Here is a 19,504-nt window from a genome sequence, read left to right as displayed (position 1 = left end):
GGGCCGGAGCCATCGGTTCAATCGGTTCCGTCGGTCGATCGAAGCCCATTGGATGTTGCTCAATGTTTGCGGGGCTTTTGTTTTATTTACCATCCTTGTTTTTTCTCTCTCTCTCGCTTTTCCGCAAACCGTGCTCGGTGATGCGCCATCGAACGTATCGTCGGTGGTGGGCGCTATCAGGAGACAATTTATGTGGCCACAATCCCGAGGCACGTGATGGACTTGTTGCGATTGCGTGGCCGTTTTTCGTGCCGTGTTTGTGCGCCGTGCGCTTTGGCTTAATTTTATGCAGCTGCCGCTTCCGGTTGACCAGGTTTATCGTTTCGATAACTTTTTCTCCCCGCGCACCGGTGCTCTCGGTCCGCACCACCATAAATAAGGGGGCCGCACAATGGGGCGCGATAAACGGTGTATTTACGTCGTGCGCCCGTTTACATTCGACATTCGACCACGCCAACCGGTGGTCGATCGCAACGGGGCTAAGAAAGCGGCGGTCGGCGACGAGCGGTGTGAGAGAAACATTTTCCTGTTCACTTTTTGACACTTCAATAATGGGGCTGGCGAGCGAATTGAATAGCCTTATCCGTTTTCCAGTTAACTACACTGTGGGTGGTTTTGATGTTTGTCTTTTCTTGATCGTGTGCGGCGGAAAGCGGTGTATGGGGTTTAAATAATGATAATATTAGCGATGGCGCTTCCGCTAAGGATTCTGTTTTCCTCGTCCTTGTCGTTTGGGAGTTATCCTTGCTAGATGCATCATGTCCGTTAGGTAGGCGACAAAAGAGAGTAGCAGACTACTCGAATACTAAGCAACTGATGTCCTGCTCGAAATCCTACATCTCAGCCCAGCAGCATGGCTTCATCCCGGCCAGATCCGTATCGAACAAACCTACTCAACCCTCTGAACGGTTGGAGCCCTATTTTTGACAGTGGTTTGATAGTGTTTCACATCTGATAGTCAAAGTAGGTCTCAAGTTGTTGCTGCCCTAATCTGCACGCATTGTTTGCTCGTTTTGCCTGCTTGTGGTGTGTGGCATGCACAGCATCAGCGATGAATTGATCGATCAAAGGCCTCACGACGCAAGTTTACGGTCTATACGTTGAGAACCGGACTGTTTTTAACACCCAAAAAATGTTTATAAAACATTAATGCGATTTTATATTTTATTTAAAGTACGTGCCATCGCTATCTTTACATTTCTCCTATCACTCTGCTAAATCATGGATTCCCAAACGCAGGAATTCTTTGACTTTTTAAGTAAACTAATTAGTCATCCCATTTCGACTTCCTCGTAGAAAAACGAAGGGCTGCTCAGCCAATACGTGTCCCATCGATGAAAATGAATGATATTCGGAAAGAACCAAGTCTGGCGAATAACGCGGGGAGGGATAGCAGCTCCCATCCAAGTGATTTGATAGTATCGTGAAACAGTTTTGTTTTATGGGGCGCCTGGTGCTTGTTGCCACGGGCCACCAGGCGTCTCCATTAAAAAAAACTGGAACGGCTTTTTGGTCGTTTTCGATCAATGCATGGTTCAAATTGATCATTTGTTGTCAGTAGCGATCGGAATTAACGTTTTCATCAGTTTTTAGGAGCTTGTGAAACTCCACATCTTTCTGTCCCATCAGAAAGTCCGTTTTTTGGATTCCTCCGACGCTTTTTTTTGTTAAGTCAAAATCGCCATTTTGAAATTTTTTAAACCTCTCAAAGCACTGCGATCTTCCAAACACAAGTCCCGACAAGCATTTAGTGCAATTCCGAAGCAGTTTTCTTCAAGAGGAGCTGAAAATTTATAATCCCCGCAAAACGTCATTTTCAGGCACAAAAGTTGACAAGGTCCAACTCTTTCAAAGATGGGTTGCAAACCGAAATAAATATTTTTTTTCCGACCTGAAATAATTTACTTCATTGGGCTTCATCATAACGCACGCTGCCCTCTACTTATTCTTCGGTCACTGTAACATCGTAGACGATCGGTACAGGGTGTTTTCGCATTAAAGATCTTGACTTACCGTACTGACTCGACGACACTCTCGCCCTAAAACTTGCCCTGTCGTGGCTGCATTGCTGCATAACTAAAAAATACCTTACAAAAAAAACCAACAAACAAAATAAAAAATACAAATACAAAATATACATTTTAGTTATGCGATAGTATCGATGTACAAATAATTATAAGGAAATAGGGATGGCGAGGATTAATTTTGTTGGTGTAAAAAAGCCGTTTACGGCACTGTAGCTGATCGCTACACAATCCTCCGACTTTGATCTTAACATTTCGATGCCCAAGATCTATTTCTCGGTAGTCGACCGATCCAGATGAGCTGAGAGTGGCGTGCCAAACTATCAAAACAGATCCTGTATTTTGGTAACTAGCCATGTGAAAGATTTATGTTTTTTTGAAAAACCCGCGGGTCACAAAAAAAGAAAAATACAGGAATGTGACTTATCGATTGGTTTGAACAACATCATCGATTGAATTTACCCATCAACAAACATGCAGTTGGGTGCAGTAAGTGCATCGATGCAATCATTCGAAAGCAGGGAATAACGGCCATTTCGATAAAAGTGACTTCAGAAAGGAATTGGTACACAAAACTCTTTCCGATAACAACCCGAACGAAAAATTCACTCAATTTTTCATTTTTTTAATCGCAGAATTTCAACTTTTGAGAGTCCCTCTCACTATGGCCGTTTTAGGGCTGTAAGTGACGTCATCGTACAGTTATAGGACTAAACGGGCCCTTACAGCCCTAAAATTGAGGGCCCGCCGTGAGCGCCTGGGTGGAGAAATTTCCCCTATATTTTTATTTTTCTTTCTCTCAATTCATTTCCCCTCATTAAGCTGTCACTTGTGAACTGATGTAAACAAACAGTTGTATTTATTAGTATCACAAAATACAATTTTTCTACAATTATTTAACTTTTTGGCTTCCACCATACACTTTTCACTACGCTCTACGTGTATATTAAGCACTACGCCGCAGCATTTCATGTATCCGCTGTATCGTCATTGCATCGTTCGCTGGCTTCGCTGCGTCGCTGCGTCGCTGGCATCCAATGGCACGATGACACTGCTCGGCTAAAAATGTAAACAAATGCGGTGCACTTTCATTATTTATGAGTAAATACTTATCGAGAAATGCTTCCCGATGCTTAAATTAACTTACCGAAATAAGCAACAGCTTAAAATTCACTATTTAACACTATTTTTACGTCGATGATGCGATGTCGATTTCCTTTTGACGTCGTGCCTTCTACGCTGAAAATTTGAACTGTTGAAAATTTCTTCTAACAGTTTGAGTGGCGGACTGGACGCTCTATTAGCGGGAAAGAGACATAAAATATTGCTGGCTATCGCTCTTTCCTTCTGCCCCTTGGCGAGAAAACATTTCGCCGTGAAATTTTTCTTCTCAGTATGGAGAAACTGAGTGACTATTTTGTTCGGGAAACTCACGAATGGTTAAGGATTTATACAAGAACTTGCAGTATGATTGAGCTCTCATTAAACTTGATCCCATTCAATAACTATTTCTTCTCAATTCGTTTTAAATTAAAAATAAGTAACGTATTCAAAGCTCGTTAAAAGGCGCTTATTTTTCTTTCGCTTTTTAAAGTAATATTTGAATAAGTCGCTTATAACTATAGTTTACTGTATTTTACTCTATTTTTCGTAAACCGATTAAAACATTACCTTTGTGCCGTTTTGTATTAATTCCAATCGTATCGATCATATTTTTTCCCATAATTTTACGAGCATCAGCATAAGCCCCGTTTGAAGCCAATCTGGATCACAATCAACCAGCGCGCGTTACTGAGTCGCTCCACAAAGATCATCGTCAAGTCTCTTGCTATTTCCCAACCCATCATTAAAGCCGCGTGCTTTAAGTCGCATTTTACATTCCACCGTAAACCCGAGAGCGAGCCCGGCAGACAGCCACTCAACTGTTGCTAAACAATGGGTTGGGTCCAGGAAAAAAAAACACATCCCGAGCATACGGGACGGCCATCTTTCCGATTACCATCCGACCGACGCTGGGCCAATGTGTGCGAACATCCGCGTACGAACACACGTCGCTTCGGTTCGGTTCCGGACGAGTTTCCCGAGCCGGACGGCCGGCCGGGATCCCGGTGTCCGTGTGACAGATGCCGCAATCATCGAACGGTTTCCAATAAATTGGTCCGCTTCGGGATAAGTTGAGCGCTTTTGATGGGGATTGCACCCGCTTTATGTTATTTTTCCTGTACGGCGGCCCCTTGCCCGGTGGGCCCGATTTGTTTTCCATCCGGTCGGTGGTCCGCCTGCCGCCCGCCGTGTGGGGTGTGGCAGTTATTTGCTCGCCCACACCACAAGCCTGCGGTGGGAAAATAAGTTGTCGTTGTCCCATTTTTGATTCGCTCTTTGTTCAGGGCGCGCCCACAAAATGTGGATTCCCACCGAGCCGCCCGGGGCATCTCCCGGGGGAGGTTTCCTTTGGCGCAGACAATCGGAACATCGGAACGCACCGGACCAGACTGGACATGTCCCTCTCGGGGCGGATACGCCGTCCGCTGACCAAAACGGCATCAGCCAATTGTTACAACCTTCGGTGGATGGAGAACTCCGTCCGGGTGAGTGAAATCAGCGGGGAATCCCGTGGAAAATAGTTGTGTTCTGGTGGCTTTCCACGGGCACAGCCACGCCGTTATTGCGTCGAAACCGCGTCGATGGAGTTTTCCGCCATTTTCGCGGCCGCACGATCACTCGCACTGTCATACTTACTGGCACACGCATGTGTGTGTTTACTCACTTTGTGACGTCGAACCGCGTCGCGGACGTGGCGGAATTTAATTTCTAGCTCGGGCCGCTGGTGGGCGGCCCAGCTTTTCGAGGAAAATTGATGGAACAGCATCCTCGTGCGCATCTCCCGCATCACCGGGACCCCACCACCGGCCGCATCCACACTGACCAGGCATCGCGCCGCTCCGAGCCCGCACTTTCTGATGAACTCCCGCATTCGGCGGTCCCGCTGTTCCGGGTGCGATTATTATCCTTTCTTCCGGAAAAACGGTACCCCTACTGAAGGCCTGTCCGCCTTCAGTCCCGACCTCCGGGTGGGGCAGCGGCCTGTTTGGGGCCCCCTCTTCGAAGGGTTGGAAAATTTGTTTTGCCACAAAACCGCAGACCTCGCCGAGGCTACCACTTCTGACGCGCGAAGCCTTTTTGATTTATGAAGCGTACTCTTGTGGGGGCGGGTCCAACCTGAGTGTGGTCGTGTGTGAACGGGGGAGGGTGGCAGGAAAGCAGGTTCGGGGAACATCACCACCGGCCTTGCGAAGGGGCCTCTTTGTGGAAGCGGACCCGTGGTGAATTATCTCGTCGCGTGCGAACATGTTCTTATATGTTGTTGTGTGCATCCTTCTGTTCCGCGTTCCGCGTGTTTCTGTGTTTCGTTCCGCCCCCTTTCCACCACCGTTTCCCGACAGCGCTGCACTCCACTCCTGACAGGTTCGCGGTTGGGAGTTTTAATCATCGCGCGCGAATTCGCTGCTGCGTTTGGCGTAAGTTATTTTCCGTGGGGCGGTCCCCATCGGCTCCGGTGAGCTGGGAAGAAAGTTTTCTTGACAAATTAACTTCCACAATGAGGCGCGAACAGGCCTGGGGCCTGGGTGGTTGGTCTGAAAATTAAACCCCAAACCACCCACCGTGGGTTGATTGATTAAGATTTTTGCGACAGCTCACCGGAACCGTCCTGGGCTCCGCGTGTTTACTCACATTCACATTGGTTGATGCGCTGCATGGAATGGCCGGAACGTGCGACACAAAATGCTTCATCCTGGGCAGCGTCAGTTCATTAAATGAAAATTTGATTCCATACCGAAGAAGCTGAAATCGGTCACTCAACTAGAAAACGTATTAATTTAGCCAATGATAATGCTCGTGACGGATGTTAATGTTCCTCTAAGATAGAAACAAACTTGTCTTTAAATCGGTATTAGGAAAAGTAAAGCAAGCAATTAAACGTAAAATACCAAAGGTGGTAACGTAATCAGCGGAATCATAGAACCCGATCCTAGGTACAGATAATATACAAATATTTTAGACGATTTTTTTTTTATTTATTATTTATGAAGTCAAGTAGAGTAGAGTCCTCTGGCTCAGCTCAGTGATTTTCTTCTAAAATAATGGGCAGCTTAAGAAGCGGGCAGTTGAATTACCGCGGGCTACGGATATCCGATTTTAGATTTTTTTTATGGCGTTTTGTTGCTACACATGTCAGTGACTTATAGTAAAAAGTTCGGCCATTTCGAGTAATCAGTCAATTTTTGACAGCTGTTTTGCTTGGACAAGATTTGGCCCATCGTCAATTTTTGTATACTCCAAAAATAATTGACTTATTAATTTGATTTTCGGAAAAAGGAAAAAAACAGCAAAAAGTCACATGGGGCCAGATCTGGGGAATAAAGTGGCTTTGGCATCACTGGAGTGTTGTGTAGGCCAAAAATTCGCAAAGAATTAACGATGTGTTAACCCTTACGAAAGCCAATTTTGGGTTTCTCACAAATCCAGGCGTTTGTGATGGATTGCTTTGGGCAAATTGCACCTAACTTGCAGGAAATATTCTTTATTGAGTGTTCTATCTTTTGGCAACAACTCATGATGCACCACGAACCTGCAATCAATGAAAACTGTAAGCAAAACTGTTCACATTCGACCAAGCTTGGCTTTTCGACGTTCACATCTACTCGTCCCCCTGAGACAATTTTGAACCACCGATAAGCGCTGCTTTTGGTCTTCACCATAAGCCACATTCAACATTTCGATTGCGTGCGAGCTGTTAATTTCGTTTTGCACACAAAATTTGATAAACATTTTGTGCCATCCATTTTTTGGAATAGAGAAAAACCGACAATGAACCAAATCTTGTTCAAGAAAAACAGCTGTCAAAAATTTACTTGTTACTCAAAATGGCCGAACATTTCACTATAAGTCACTAACATGTGTAGCAACAAAACGCCAATCGAAAATCGAAAATCGTATATACGTAGCCCGCGGAAATTCAAATGTCGCAAAAATTTTTGAACGCCCCTCCTTCGTTCATAAATATCTTACATTTGGAGACGAATTCTTCCTAAGCAATGCAATGCAATACAAATGCATATTCTCTCAGTGAATCGGTTTTTCATCGTCCATGATTCGTCGCTCCATAAGAAGTTCGATTTCGCAGCAGAGCATATTTGCTAATGAAACATATTTGATAGTGCTGCTCATTTTGTGATGGCGTCAAACTGTCACACGATTGATGTTTCTTGCGCAAGCTATCACCTGATAGCATCGTGCGCGGCGTTCGTGCTCCACCAGCAGTAAAGTTACATCAACCTGTTCAGTGAGTGACCGACCGAGCGCTAGGTGCACGTTTAACATCAAAATTTCCGGAAGGTAATCGAGCAAATCCTACCCGCCTTCGGAACAATCCCAATCTAGGTTTTTTTTCCTATTTTCCTCTCTGATTTGCTATCAGTTTATGCACTGTGAATATTCCTGCTACTCAAACTGCATGCGGTCTGGAGTAAAAAACAGCATCTTTCGCCTATGATCCGTTCAATTGAAATTGTGTAAGCCAAATCAATCATTTTCTACGAACAATTTTGATATCATTTTTATGAAAGGAACACCTAGTGACTAAACTAACGAAATGGAGCAGCCTTTGGTGCTATGTTCTCTTGATTCATTGTACATTGTAAGAATTTTTGGGTAAACTTCTTACTCCAATAAATTACGAGGTAACTTCGAATAAAAATAAAAAACAAAATTCAACAACAATATTTTGAATTGTTGATTTTTTGCGGGCTAATTTCGGAATGGTGCTGCTGGTTGAATTGTCTATAAAATCTGCTCAAATCGAGTCAAACGACCATTAGCGGTTGTATCGGCCCCACCGGAGTGGCAAACGCCGTCAACACCGCACAGCCCATCCCATGGCGTGTTAAATTAATTCAATCTCTTCATGAAGAAACCGGAACCAGGGAATAATTTGGCAACATCAGCGAGCATCAAATCACGCTCCGGTTCCCAGTTTCGGGGATAGCCAATCATGGCTTCCCTGCGCAACAATGGGTCCCATTTCCAACGACCCAAGGATTCTTCCGTTCGCAGTGATCTTGCCCCTGTCGTGTTCCGTTGCGGAATGTGGGTGCGAAATGAAAATGTTGTCCCGTTGTACAATAAATGTTGTTCTTTCCCGCTTGGCCGGGCTCAAGTTGCCGCCCAAGACGTACATTTAATCGTGTACCGGTGTAGGTCGTGCGCTCGGTGCGGAATGTTCCTTGTCCGTGTCGGTGTCCGGGAATGCATTTCCGCTTCGTGCAACGCCGGGGCGCCGGGGTCGCTTTTGATGAGGGTGTCCAATTCAGTACCCTTTTTGCAAACGTTAACATTCCTGGTCGTCGTCGGCAGCCGTGTCCTGGCCGTGTCTGTGTCGTTATCCTGTGTTTTTATTTTTTTGTGCTTCTGTTCGGCCCGAGCACGAACCTCCGATTCGAAGGCTGACAGTGTTCCGCTGTTGTCCTTCGGTGTCGCAGGTGACGCACCCCGCTGCGCCGGTCCACTGGCCAAAAAGGGACCGACATGCAGCAGAAGGACACGAACTAAGGGCACTAGCCGAAACCGGCTCCTTTACTAGCAAGCCGGTTCGGGGTGCGAAAATTAAACAGATTGAGCTGCTTGCGGACGGGCCGTGTATGAGCCCGACCATGGCCAAGTCAGTCAGGCGCGCCAATGGGGCGTCAAATTGAAGGGGGCCCAAAGTCGTGCCACTCGCCCACGGATTAGACTTACCGGGTGCCTGCAACGTGCCTGCCAACGTCGTAATAATTTCCCACCCCGAACGCTTTCCTTCTGTACGGCTGTTGGAATTTAAATCCTGCCCTGGAACGCCTCACTGGCGCATCCGCGGAGAACGGGAAAGCAAGGACAAAAAGCCAACCCAGAAAGGACATCTGGTGGCGTGAAGAAGGCAAACGAAATTACACTTTCGCGTAACACTCGGCGATGAATACTGGTACTTGGTGCGCCCGGAGTCACCAACAGCAGCAGTGAACCCTTGGGGCCCTTGACACCTTGACACCTCCACCGGATGCTGGCGTTGCGATTTGACAGGCCATTCGGGTGCGCCCACCAAGAGCAAGCGACGAAACCGTACGAAAAGGTTACAACTTCCCGTTGCAAAAGAAGGACGCTTCCAACGGTAGTGACCTCCCCAGAGGTGTCAAAATCTTTCCCGGCCACAGCCCCCTGATCCTGGCTCGATAGTTAAATGGATTTATTTACGTTCTATCTTTCTCTATAATTCCCGTTTTGTTGCAAAGTAAGAAATTTCAATCAGCGCTCGGCACGGGTACGTCTCACGGCATCGAGTGTTCTTGAGGAAGCTGCCGCTGCGTCACCAGAAACCCTGGCCACCGGACAGGACCGAAGTTTGGCCGTCCAAAATTCCATTTTAATTCGTCGTGCTTGTCAATCAAGTTGTCACCACCAACAGCCAACGGTCAACGGGGTTGTGAGAGAAACGGCACGTCCAGGTCCAGGATGGCGGCCCGGGGGAGTTGGCGGAGAGTGGACCGGAAATTATTTTCGGGTAGCGCCCGGGTGCCTGGTGTTAATCCTGTGCCGCGTGCCGACAGGCGCGTGCCTTGGCGTCACCTTGTTGCGTCACCCGGCGTGGTAAAGGTTGTAAATTACTGGGTGATTAGAAAATTCCTGTCCCGACGTCCCGGAAGTGGACACGGTGGTGGGACACCAGTGCCTGAGACGGGGGACGGCTGACAAGACGCTCATTCCGTGAATGATTGCCGCAACCGGGCACCGGGAGCAAGATTTATCTCGCTGTCCGCTAACGCGGCATGCAGGTGGCCAGCTTTTCCGGCCAGAAATTATGATGACTCCACTTCGTCGCCGGAAGGCCGATGCTCCAAAAGAATGTTCCCTGCCTCGGCATTCGGCATGCTGGCGGCAGACACAAAATTCGAGCGGACACTCTGCCGTCAGCAGTTGGGGCGAAAGTCTCTTTCGGACTTTCGGAAAGGACCCACTTTGAGGCTTCTGACGGCACGGACGGCCCTAGAGTCACTCCATCGCCGGCGTGCTCTTGAAGAGACCCACACTTGAACCGTTCTGTCGGATTTTGAGTGTAGTCCCAGTGACCAGCATACGTTTGACCATGCGCCGGTGGCGCTCGGGGCGAAGGCTCGATTTGCTAATTAAATCATAAAGCGCACATTTTTAATCAAAAGTCCTTCAAACTTTGGTTGACCCCCGGGTGGGTCCCAACGAAAGGCCCGATTTGTTTGTTCAGGATTTATCGATATTAAAAAAGGACCGAGCGGTCCCAGGACGGAGCGGACGCTCCGAAATCTCCGAAACCAGAAGGAGCAAAGGATTTTTGATTGAAAAAACTGGCCCAAGCACTTCACTAGCCGTGCCGTGTCTGTCGCTCTGTCGCTGTCTGTTTATTAATTTTCCGCTAAATTACGACACATGTTTTCGTCGCTCGCCATCGGCAAAAAGGTCCTGCGGGTGGCTGCGCCAAAGCCCGGCGAGAAACGGGAGAAGCCGTACGCAGCGAACGGCTAACTTTTGTCAGCCCCGACCCATCCGATTGGAATGTCCTTAGTTTGCCCTTTCCGGCCCCACCAGGACTGGACCCCGAAAATACAGACGGTGACCAACCAGCGCCATGGGACAGTGTGTGTGTGTGTGTGGACACGGATGAGCAGAAAACGATAAACAATAGCGCCAAAGACATAAAGTAGCATTAAACGGCGGAATGCTGGCAGCCGTGGCGGTGGCAGCGTGACCGATGCGAAGGAATCTCATTAGGCTCTTCGGAGGGATCGAAAGAGACAGACAGAGAGGCAAAAAAGCGGCCCGCTAGCAGAGACTTCCGGTCACGCACGAAGAAACGAGCAAACAACGAGCAAACGATTGGGGACACCGTGACGACCAAAAAAGGTGGTAGCCACGGCCAGCCACAGAAGCCATTTCGCCCCCGGACGAAATGGCACAGATCGATCATTTCGGCGTTCCAATTATTTACGATTTCCTCTGGCACTTTTTGGTGGTCGGGAGAGGATGAACGGGTCAGCAGCGGTCAGTTTCAGGGGTGGAAAAGGCACCCCCCCCACGCTTCGGGAGTGGAAGTTTGAGAAAGATTATCTGACACCGACTTTCGGTACGCGGGCCGAGTCGGTCCTTTGGGCCGTCCTTGCTGCCGGCTTCGGAATTGATGGATGCGTTTTTGGGAAATATTAAATAAGCCAAGATCGTGTGGCCAGCACATGTTGGCCATTGGGAAAGCTCCGCTCCTTGGGGCCTCGGAGCGATCGTTTAACAAAAACGTTTATCAAACCTTTCGAGCAGCACCAGCGTATTTATACGAAATCGGTGCAATTGCCTGCAACCGTATCTATTTTTGGGATGTGCTTAACAGCAAAGTGCCGTCCAACCCTCCGAGGGGTCTACTGGATCACGATGGAATCCTTGAGTGCAGGACATTAAAAGTTCAACATATTCTAATCCAGTGCAAAATCGGTTAGGCATTAATGACTTAATCAGTGGCATTAATGACTGACAACAACATTAATCTCTCAAAATCCAGTCAAAAAATATCGATTTAGTCGTGTAAATAATATTTCTGCAGTGTTTAGGGATCACTGATACCGATAGGTAAATATTCTAAGACCTGAATATCAACATCCTCGAGGCATGACTAGTTGTGCCTTGTGTTTAACTAAGCTATCGGATCAACATGACTCAGGAAAGGTTGATAACTTACCAGTTTCATGGAAAAATGCATTCGAAGACCATACTGCCTTTGTAATTTGATTCTTGATGTTGATTTGGCACGCTTATAGAGTTCAACTGGTGTTAACAGGAGGGATTATAAGGGAGCTTACAAGGCATGTCGACGGTAAAATGCCATTCGTTTTTCAAATTGGAATCCTTTTGAAGGACAGATTTACCTGCAACATACATAGACTACGCCGGGTGATATGCACAAAAGGGATCTATTTCTCTTCTGTTTGAAATTTGTGTTGAATATGGTTGGCGGACAGAAGAGGATTTTCAGTAAAGATGAGGAGTATACTTGGTCAATTCGTTTCGATGGTGATTTCTTCAGGGATCAGCTTCGATACGACCTTAGTTTTATATCCCTGGGTTATTTTTGTGCGATTACTGCCTCAATTTTATCGAGTATGTTTGCAATATAATTGGGTTTTGCCGTTAAAATTCATAAATAACTAAATCTACCAACAAGAATAATATATTTCCAATCAAAATGAACGAAACTTATGTGACAAACCACAAGCTTTGTTTCGCTCCGCTGTATCAAAATGTAATTTAATCGTCAAAATTTTGCTCCAAAAACCTTAAACTAACGTTCAACATTTAAAAAACAATCGATTCCGTCGTAACCCCTTCAAATATCGAAAATCGTCTGTTGCATTTTTAATCCGGAACTCAACAGGAGCAGCCTCCAGCGGCATACTTCGGATGTAAAATTCTCAAGCACTCTCGGCAGGTTCGTTCGTTGCCCCAAACTCGATCACCAATCAAACGGTGAATGCTACGGTAATGGATCTTTTCAGTTCGCAAATCAGTCAAAAAAAACCCTCTTCTGATTGCCCGTTTCTGCCTTAGAATAGAACCGAAAATTACAGTTAGAGTCCACTCACCGCCACCGATTCGTTACACTTCGTTCAATCGTCCTCAATCGATTGCCAGCGCGGATTGTAGGTCCGAATCCGAACCAATAATGCCATCAACCTGAAGCACCCGAAACAGCGTTCTGGCGATCAAAGTTTTGCAATTACTGTAGAGACAGCGTCATTAGAATTTGCAGAAGGCGCCGTTCGTCTTCTGTGCCGTCGCCATTACGCCGCATCAGTGTAAAAAAAATGAACGATTTATTAAATCATTTAGAAGCACAGCTCGATCCATTATCGCCGCGGCACCGCTCAACATCAAAGTCGAGTCGCCAAGGGCCAAGAGGCTTGCGCACCGCTTTTCCATTTCATGCTGAAGGGCCATGCTTTGATTGGCATCCCATTGGCCCGTGCCACCGTTACATCCGGGGCCACAATGAAATGGAAAGTTATACGCTTCGAGGTTCCCCACTAAAAATAGAGTTTCTGGAAGTGAAAATGGGCGCATTGGGGCGAGAGCCGACGAGAATGTTTTACGTGCACGCCTGGAAACGAGGGTCCAGAAATACGATCCCGATCCCGTTGCGACGGTCACGGATTGGGAAAGTAGGAAAAACTTTTTCTTTTGAATTTCACTATCAAATCACCCACCACGTGATTGCTACCGGGAAAAAGCTGTTGAAACCGTTCCGAAAAGATACATCAAACCCAGAACCGGATTGCTACACCGGCCGATGGGTGCTGACTCTTACCCAAAAGCTTCACTAAAAGTCCAGAAAAAAGCATCCAGGAAAGTTGCGTTGCCGATAAACTAACGAAAGAGAATTATTACTCGGCGCACTCAGCAAATACACTGTGTACTGTGGCCAATGCGGCGCCATTTGTGGTTTCATGAAACTTCTTTCTGATTCGTAATAAGTGTGTGACATTATGAAAAGAAGCAATAGATTCAGATCGAATATTCGGACTCTCAAATATTCGAAAAACCCAGGACTCTGGGCTCTTTAATCGCTACCAGAGTTCTCCAAGGAGAACGTTGCCATAGGCGGACCACATCGTTCGAAATGAAGCTACACTCTAATACGGTCATCTGGGCGGTCTGTCTTCATCGGATCTTAATTTGTTCGCTGGCGAAGGGCAGCTGCGGAACGGAATTTATTAACACTTCTTCTGGCCTCGTTCTCTACCCTCGTAAATTGGAGACGGGTTCCATCGCGTGGATGACGGATTACACGACAACCGTACCGGCGACAGTTGGGACGACAGTTAACTGTCATACCGATTACCCCACACGGTCGTCGTTGCGCGTTGGTGGCTCGCCGAAAAATAGGTCCCTTCACCTGTGGGCGGGTCCACTTCCGCCCACTGTTGGGCGACACCTGCACGACCCCCAGCGTGGTGAATGATTGATGGTTGTCATTGCCGTTTAATTTCATTAAACGTAGTTCTCGCGAAAGTCGCACCGTAAGTCGACCCGTGCGTGGTTGTGCCGAAAGATTGAATTGGGCACAAAAGGAGCCCTTCCCCCCGGGCTGTGAGCCGATAAAAAGAAACACCTCCCCTTCTCGTGGCTCGTGGGTACGATAATCAGGATAATAAGCAAATCGGTTTGCGTAAAGATGGCGTTTTATGTGACTTCGGAGAAAGAGAGATGTTTCTTCTGCCGGTGGTCTGCGTGACACAGGCGACCGCTTTTAAGTCGTCCCCGGAACCGGCGTTGTACGCTTCCGTCCTCCTTCCTGGCCAGCATCCGGTGCCCATCATCCGGACCATCCGGAAGAACCTTCAAGGTCTTCCGGGTCACACGAGAATGGGATTTACATAGGAGCAAACAAAAAGGAAGGCGGGTCGCCAGGATTTGCCCGTAAGCTCGATCCCATTTCGGGTGGTAATTGAATTTGGTTTTCGGTATTTTTTTTCACCCATTTTAATTTGCCCAAAGTCGTCCGGAACCGTGTCGCGACACCCGACACCGGCCGAGGCCGAGGAACGAGCGGCACGTCGATTGACACTAATCCTGGCCCCCGGTGGACCTTCGTGCCGCGGATCCTTCGTCAACTCGAACCTCGCAACGGCGTTGCTTTTCGGAGTTGGAGAACCGAAGGCGTCCAAGAAGTGCCCGCGGCACTGGACGCCACCATCGGTATCGATTGATAAATTCAATACTTCTTTCCCAGCTGCCCCAATTCGCCCCTCCGGTGAACTTCGCAAGCAGCTGGAGAGTGTAATCGGACCCTTTTGACGAAGGCCTGTAAATGTTGTTGTGTCCGAAGTTATGCCTTCACCGCCAGGCTATGCGCAAGTCTGATGGATCTCTTACTCGCTGTCTCCCGACACTAATTATTATCACGGGAGCGCTTCATTTTCGAGTAGTCAGCCCAGATGGTTGTCATCAAGAATTACTCTATTTCTCTTGTGATGCGTGTACTTTCAGAGGCGTCGCTGTCGATGATCAGGGCTACATCTGTGTGGCCGACTCGGGCAACAACCGCATCCAGATCTTCCATCCCGACGGGAGCTTCTTGCGCGCGTTCGGATCCTGGGGTTCCGGCGATGCCGAGTTCAAGGGGCTCGAAGGTGTCGCCATCATGTCGAACGGAAATATTTTGGTGTGCGACCGCGAGAACCATCGCGTGCAGGTGTTTTAGGTGCGTTGCGTCAGGCCGTCAGGTGAGTCCGCTGCTGAATGGTCTTTCAATTAAATATTTTGTAAAATTCCATTCCAAATTATTTTCTTGCCACCCCAGACCCTTCGATGGATTCGCCATGTCGCCGGCGACCCAACTGTCGACTCTACTGTACTGTTGACATTGTTTCGAAATCACACCCGCTGCTATCCCAATCGATTCCCAATCGGGAAATCTTTCATTTCCTTCGCCGTGCATTGAATGCAATCAAAAGTTGTGATCAATTTCGACCAATGTTCGACTGGCAAACTCACCGAGGCTGCCGAGCTGAACGGACGGGCCCGAAATGCCGTGCCCGGGGGAAAATAGTTACGTGCGTCACCGAGCCCCCCCCCCTCTAGGACGCAGTAATGGCGGCCGCAAAACACACACGCATAACAAATTTTGCGAACAGCGTACGAACGAAGCAAAAAAGTGGAGTTTAATTTACCAACGATGGAAACGATGAAAATGGAGAAAAGGATCCCGACAATGTCCGACGGAGTGCGATGCCGAGTGGTGGTGGAGTTTTGTTAGGTAGCTAGTTGCAATAAAGTTTTTTCTGGAGTTTTTACTACGTTTGACGATGCCGGGTTTGTTGTGGATTTTTTATTTTATGTTTTTACCGGTGTGTTGTGGTGGTCGTTTTTCGTTCATTATTCCTGCTCGATGTTTGCCGATGGCCCGATAGTTGCCGCCAGCTTCCACGAATTCCGCCAACCGTTGCCGGCTCGTGCAAATCGATGAGCGAAACTACGGGTAAGTAGCCGCATCTCGTTAGTTGGTGAGTTTCGAATCCGAATCCGTGTTCTGTATCCTTCATTTTTCCCGGCAATTCTTTGCTGCAACTAAAACACCAGCATTCGGGGGAAATTGTAAACATTCAAAAGTTCTCAAAAACGAACACAACTTGCTTATTTATGGTGATCGGTTGAACATAAAACATGAAGGATGTTGAAGCAGGGCAGAGTTGAAACTAATAAACAATGTGTACAACATGAAAAAAATAATTATATTCAATTTTTCATCACTAACCGAAAAAGCCCACAAACCTGCCGCCTGTTCAAATGTAAGTTCCGAGCCATCAATCGCAATAACGTAACTGCCCGACCAATATGTTGTTTCGAAATATGCCATCAAACACCAAAGCTGGACACCGAAATTCGAGTCCCAACCGAGCGATCGGAGCGGAGCGGAGACATCAATTGGATATGTCCCACCGAATGACCGCACTTTTCCGAAGAGTGGCATCCGAACGGTGGAAAAACGCTCCCCATTTCTGCCCTCACCCAAAAGCTGAGCCAGAAATACGGACTGATACGGAGCTGGACACGGTTACGCAAAAAAATTGATTATAATTGGAATAGAATCCAGCTGCCTTCCAATCACATTCGTTGCCAGTGGTTCCCGGCCAGGGCCACAACCGCCAATGATGGTCTGCCAATTGAGGCGGAAATCTAGTGTTTTATTTGCAAATTAATTACCTTTCATTTCCCACTGTTTGCCAACGATCCGAGGGCAAACAGGCACGGGATTGTTTGACATGGGCAGCCATTGCAAAATTAGTTGGACACGCAAACTGGCATATCCGTGAGAGCGGCACGGGCTCTTCGTGACAAGCGTATCTGCATGGCTTGATATTTCTTTATAGCACGGTTACTGCTATTCTCGTTATCTAAAAAAAGGATGCCCTTGAATAGCATGATAAATTTGAAGATTTGACGTACAACCGAACGACGGAAGTGTTGTGCTGCTCCTGTCCTTTTCTTTTCATCCATAGAATGGCTGACCCGGTGCGGAACACACGCCGTTGAACACTGCGGTAACCAAACAATCTGTGTGGATCACTTCCCATGGCTCGTGCTAGGCGGGCCGATCCTTGTCGAAATCGTCGCCGGCAAGCAAGCAAGTGAACCGAATGCGAGAAGTGCGCCCCTGTGATGCTCGCGGCAGCGGCATCGGGGAGGCAACCAAAAATTCAATCAACCAAATTTCGTTTCCCATTTTTCCCGTCAACAACAAGGAGACCCTGGCCGGGTCTGGCATGCAAAGAGCGCAACCGGGCCAGAAATTGATAGCCCCACATGGTTTGTATTCGGAACGCACGGAATCGGAACGCCGGTGTGCTTCTCGGGAGGCACTACCGGGCGCTGACCGTTGAAAGCGAGCCGTATCCCGAAGGCACGTTTAATTTCGAAAAGTGCAACATTCATGCGATTCCCGATGGCGGTATTTTTTGTCTCACGCTCGCCTTTGGGATGCCGGCGCAAGGCTTGCATTTGCTTGTTGTTCCTTGGACTCTTACTCAACTCTGCAGCGCTCTGCACACATCCCGCTTTCCGGTGCGCAATTGTTGCGTACCTTCAATTGTTGTGCCGACCGATGAAACCCCGATGCCCGCAACAAGGTTTTAATCAACATAATTTATGTATGTGCCTATACAATCGTCACAGAGTTACACACATTTTGACTTGTGCCGCCCGCATTAAGTCGTCTGTTTGCATTTCAAATCAAGCATAACAACCTGGTCCCACTATTGTTGTCAGTAACCAAACAATCAAACCGAACATTTCATATAGTGAGGCCCAAAGGTCAAACTACTCCTAGTATTATACTAATATAGCTAAACTTTTGCTCAAAAAAATATTAAAATGGTAAAATCACTTAACGAAAACATACTCAGCAAAGGAGACAATAAGAAAGAGTGGCTAGGAACGATTCTCTCCAAAAGCTCTGACGCCGGGTAGTGTCCGATCCCCAATAATCTGCCTTCAATGGGGCGATATTATAAAATGGGACAGGCATCTAGGCGCTAGCTTCCTATGAGCCAAAGCTCTCTACAATTCGATAATGCTATTTCATTCACATCTCGTATCGATTCAGTCGTGAGGTTATACAGAACCCTTATAATCTGTGTGTGATTATATAACTGACGGAACCTTCTTTGCCGCGTCCTATATGAAGCTGCTCAGATTGATTGTTGGCTCCGTATGTATGGAAGGATCCATTGGAAGAAGCTGCTACAAAATAGTGAGCTGTCCTTAGACCGTCGCGAAGGACAAACGGGCCGATGGCATGGCCGGCACAACGAGCTAGTGGGCAAAGAGAAGCTCGACCGCAATCGGTGAAGGGAGTGTCTCCTGCAAACCAGGACCAGAGTCTGCGATTGCAGTTGCCGGATAAGTAGTACCAAGTAAGGCGCCTATGCCAACACACAGTTTAATTTGAACACAAAATAAAAGCTTCCACGCGATAAACCTTCAGTTAGAAAACTGTCGATCGTTTAGATTAAGGCTTAGCAATAAGTAAATATTAGGTTAGGTTATTCGGATTGCACTGATCGCCGAAGTTAAGCAATGTTGGGCATGATTAGTACTTAGATGGGCAATCCCTTTTAAATGCCATGTATCGCTGTCATAACAGCAGATTGCCAGCAATTTGAGTCACGCTTACGAGCCAGCCAGTCGCCGGTTTTAAAAGTTCCTTGGTTCGGTGGAGATGGAGTTTCGTAGAACTCAGTCCAGACTAATCTTGCGCTATGATGACATTCGACCAAGATCTGACCAGGTGGCTCCAGGTGAAGACGAAAAGGGAGAATGCAGCCTATGTAAAATTGACGATTTTTGCCAAATAGTTTGCCAGGTAAAAAGTTCTCCAACAGCGTTTAATACACGAACAGTTAAGTACATAGAAATTAGGTAAACTATTCTCAACAGTTGAACTACGCTGTTTCCGTTGAAGCAATAATGGTTATTCTACTACGTACATATTATAGCCACGTAAACCACTCTACTACTACTACTGCTAACACTAACAAGATCCTAAAACAGGAAGCTGCCGGATCGCAGAGTTGCTGTACTCTTCGAACGGCTAGTCACTTTGCTTGACATGCTGAGAAGATACAACGATGCCGTTGAGGATAATATTTGTGGAGTCCTTTCAGTGTGATTACGTATTTTAATTTATTGTCATTCGAATAATGCATTCCTTTTTTTTGTTTTTCGCCTTACCTAAGGTCTACTTTCGATCTTTTAACACCCAACGATCTTCGGTTCTTTGCGTTTCGCCCCGTTTTCATCCACCCGCCCAGCGCTGCTTAGACGAACCGAGCCTCTAACCGAGCAGTTGCACTTTAATTAACAGCTAACGGAAT

At 47.2% G+C, this 19,504-nt stretch overlaps 1 protein-coding gene across 4 annotated transcripts in view; it reads left to right on the top strand.

Moving 5' to 3' along the window:
* The window catches only part of LOC128269267 (RING finger protein nhl-1), a 47,810-nt gene extending 31,887 nt beyond the window's left edge, over window positions 1-15,923 (top strand). For 3 of the 4 annotated variants that reach the window (XM_053006680.1, XM_053006677.1, XM_053006678.1), the window contains 2 exons: window positions 15,120-15,355; window positions 15,433-15,923. In XM_053006680.1, coding sequence (XP_052862640.1) covers window positions 15,120-15,333 — 214 coding nt within the window. In that variant the 3' untranslated portion in view covers window positions 15,334-15,355; window positions 15,433-15,923. The remainder of the gene's footprint in view (window positions 1-15,119; window positions 15,356-15,432) is intronic. The other variant, XM_053006679.1, reaches the window with a different exon arrangement.
* Window positions 15,924-19,504: the final 3,581 nt, after the last annotated feature.

This window comes from Anopheles cruzii, chromosome 2, assembly GCF_943734635.1.
Source record: "Anopheles cruzii chromosome 2, idAnoCruzAS_RS32_06, whole genome shotgun sequence".
Lineage (NCBI taxonomy): Eukaryota > Metazoa > Arthropoda > Insecta > Diptera > Culicidae > Anopheles > Anopheles cruzii.
This window is presented reverse-complemented; position numbering and strand designations above follow the sequence as displayed.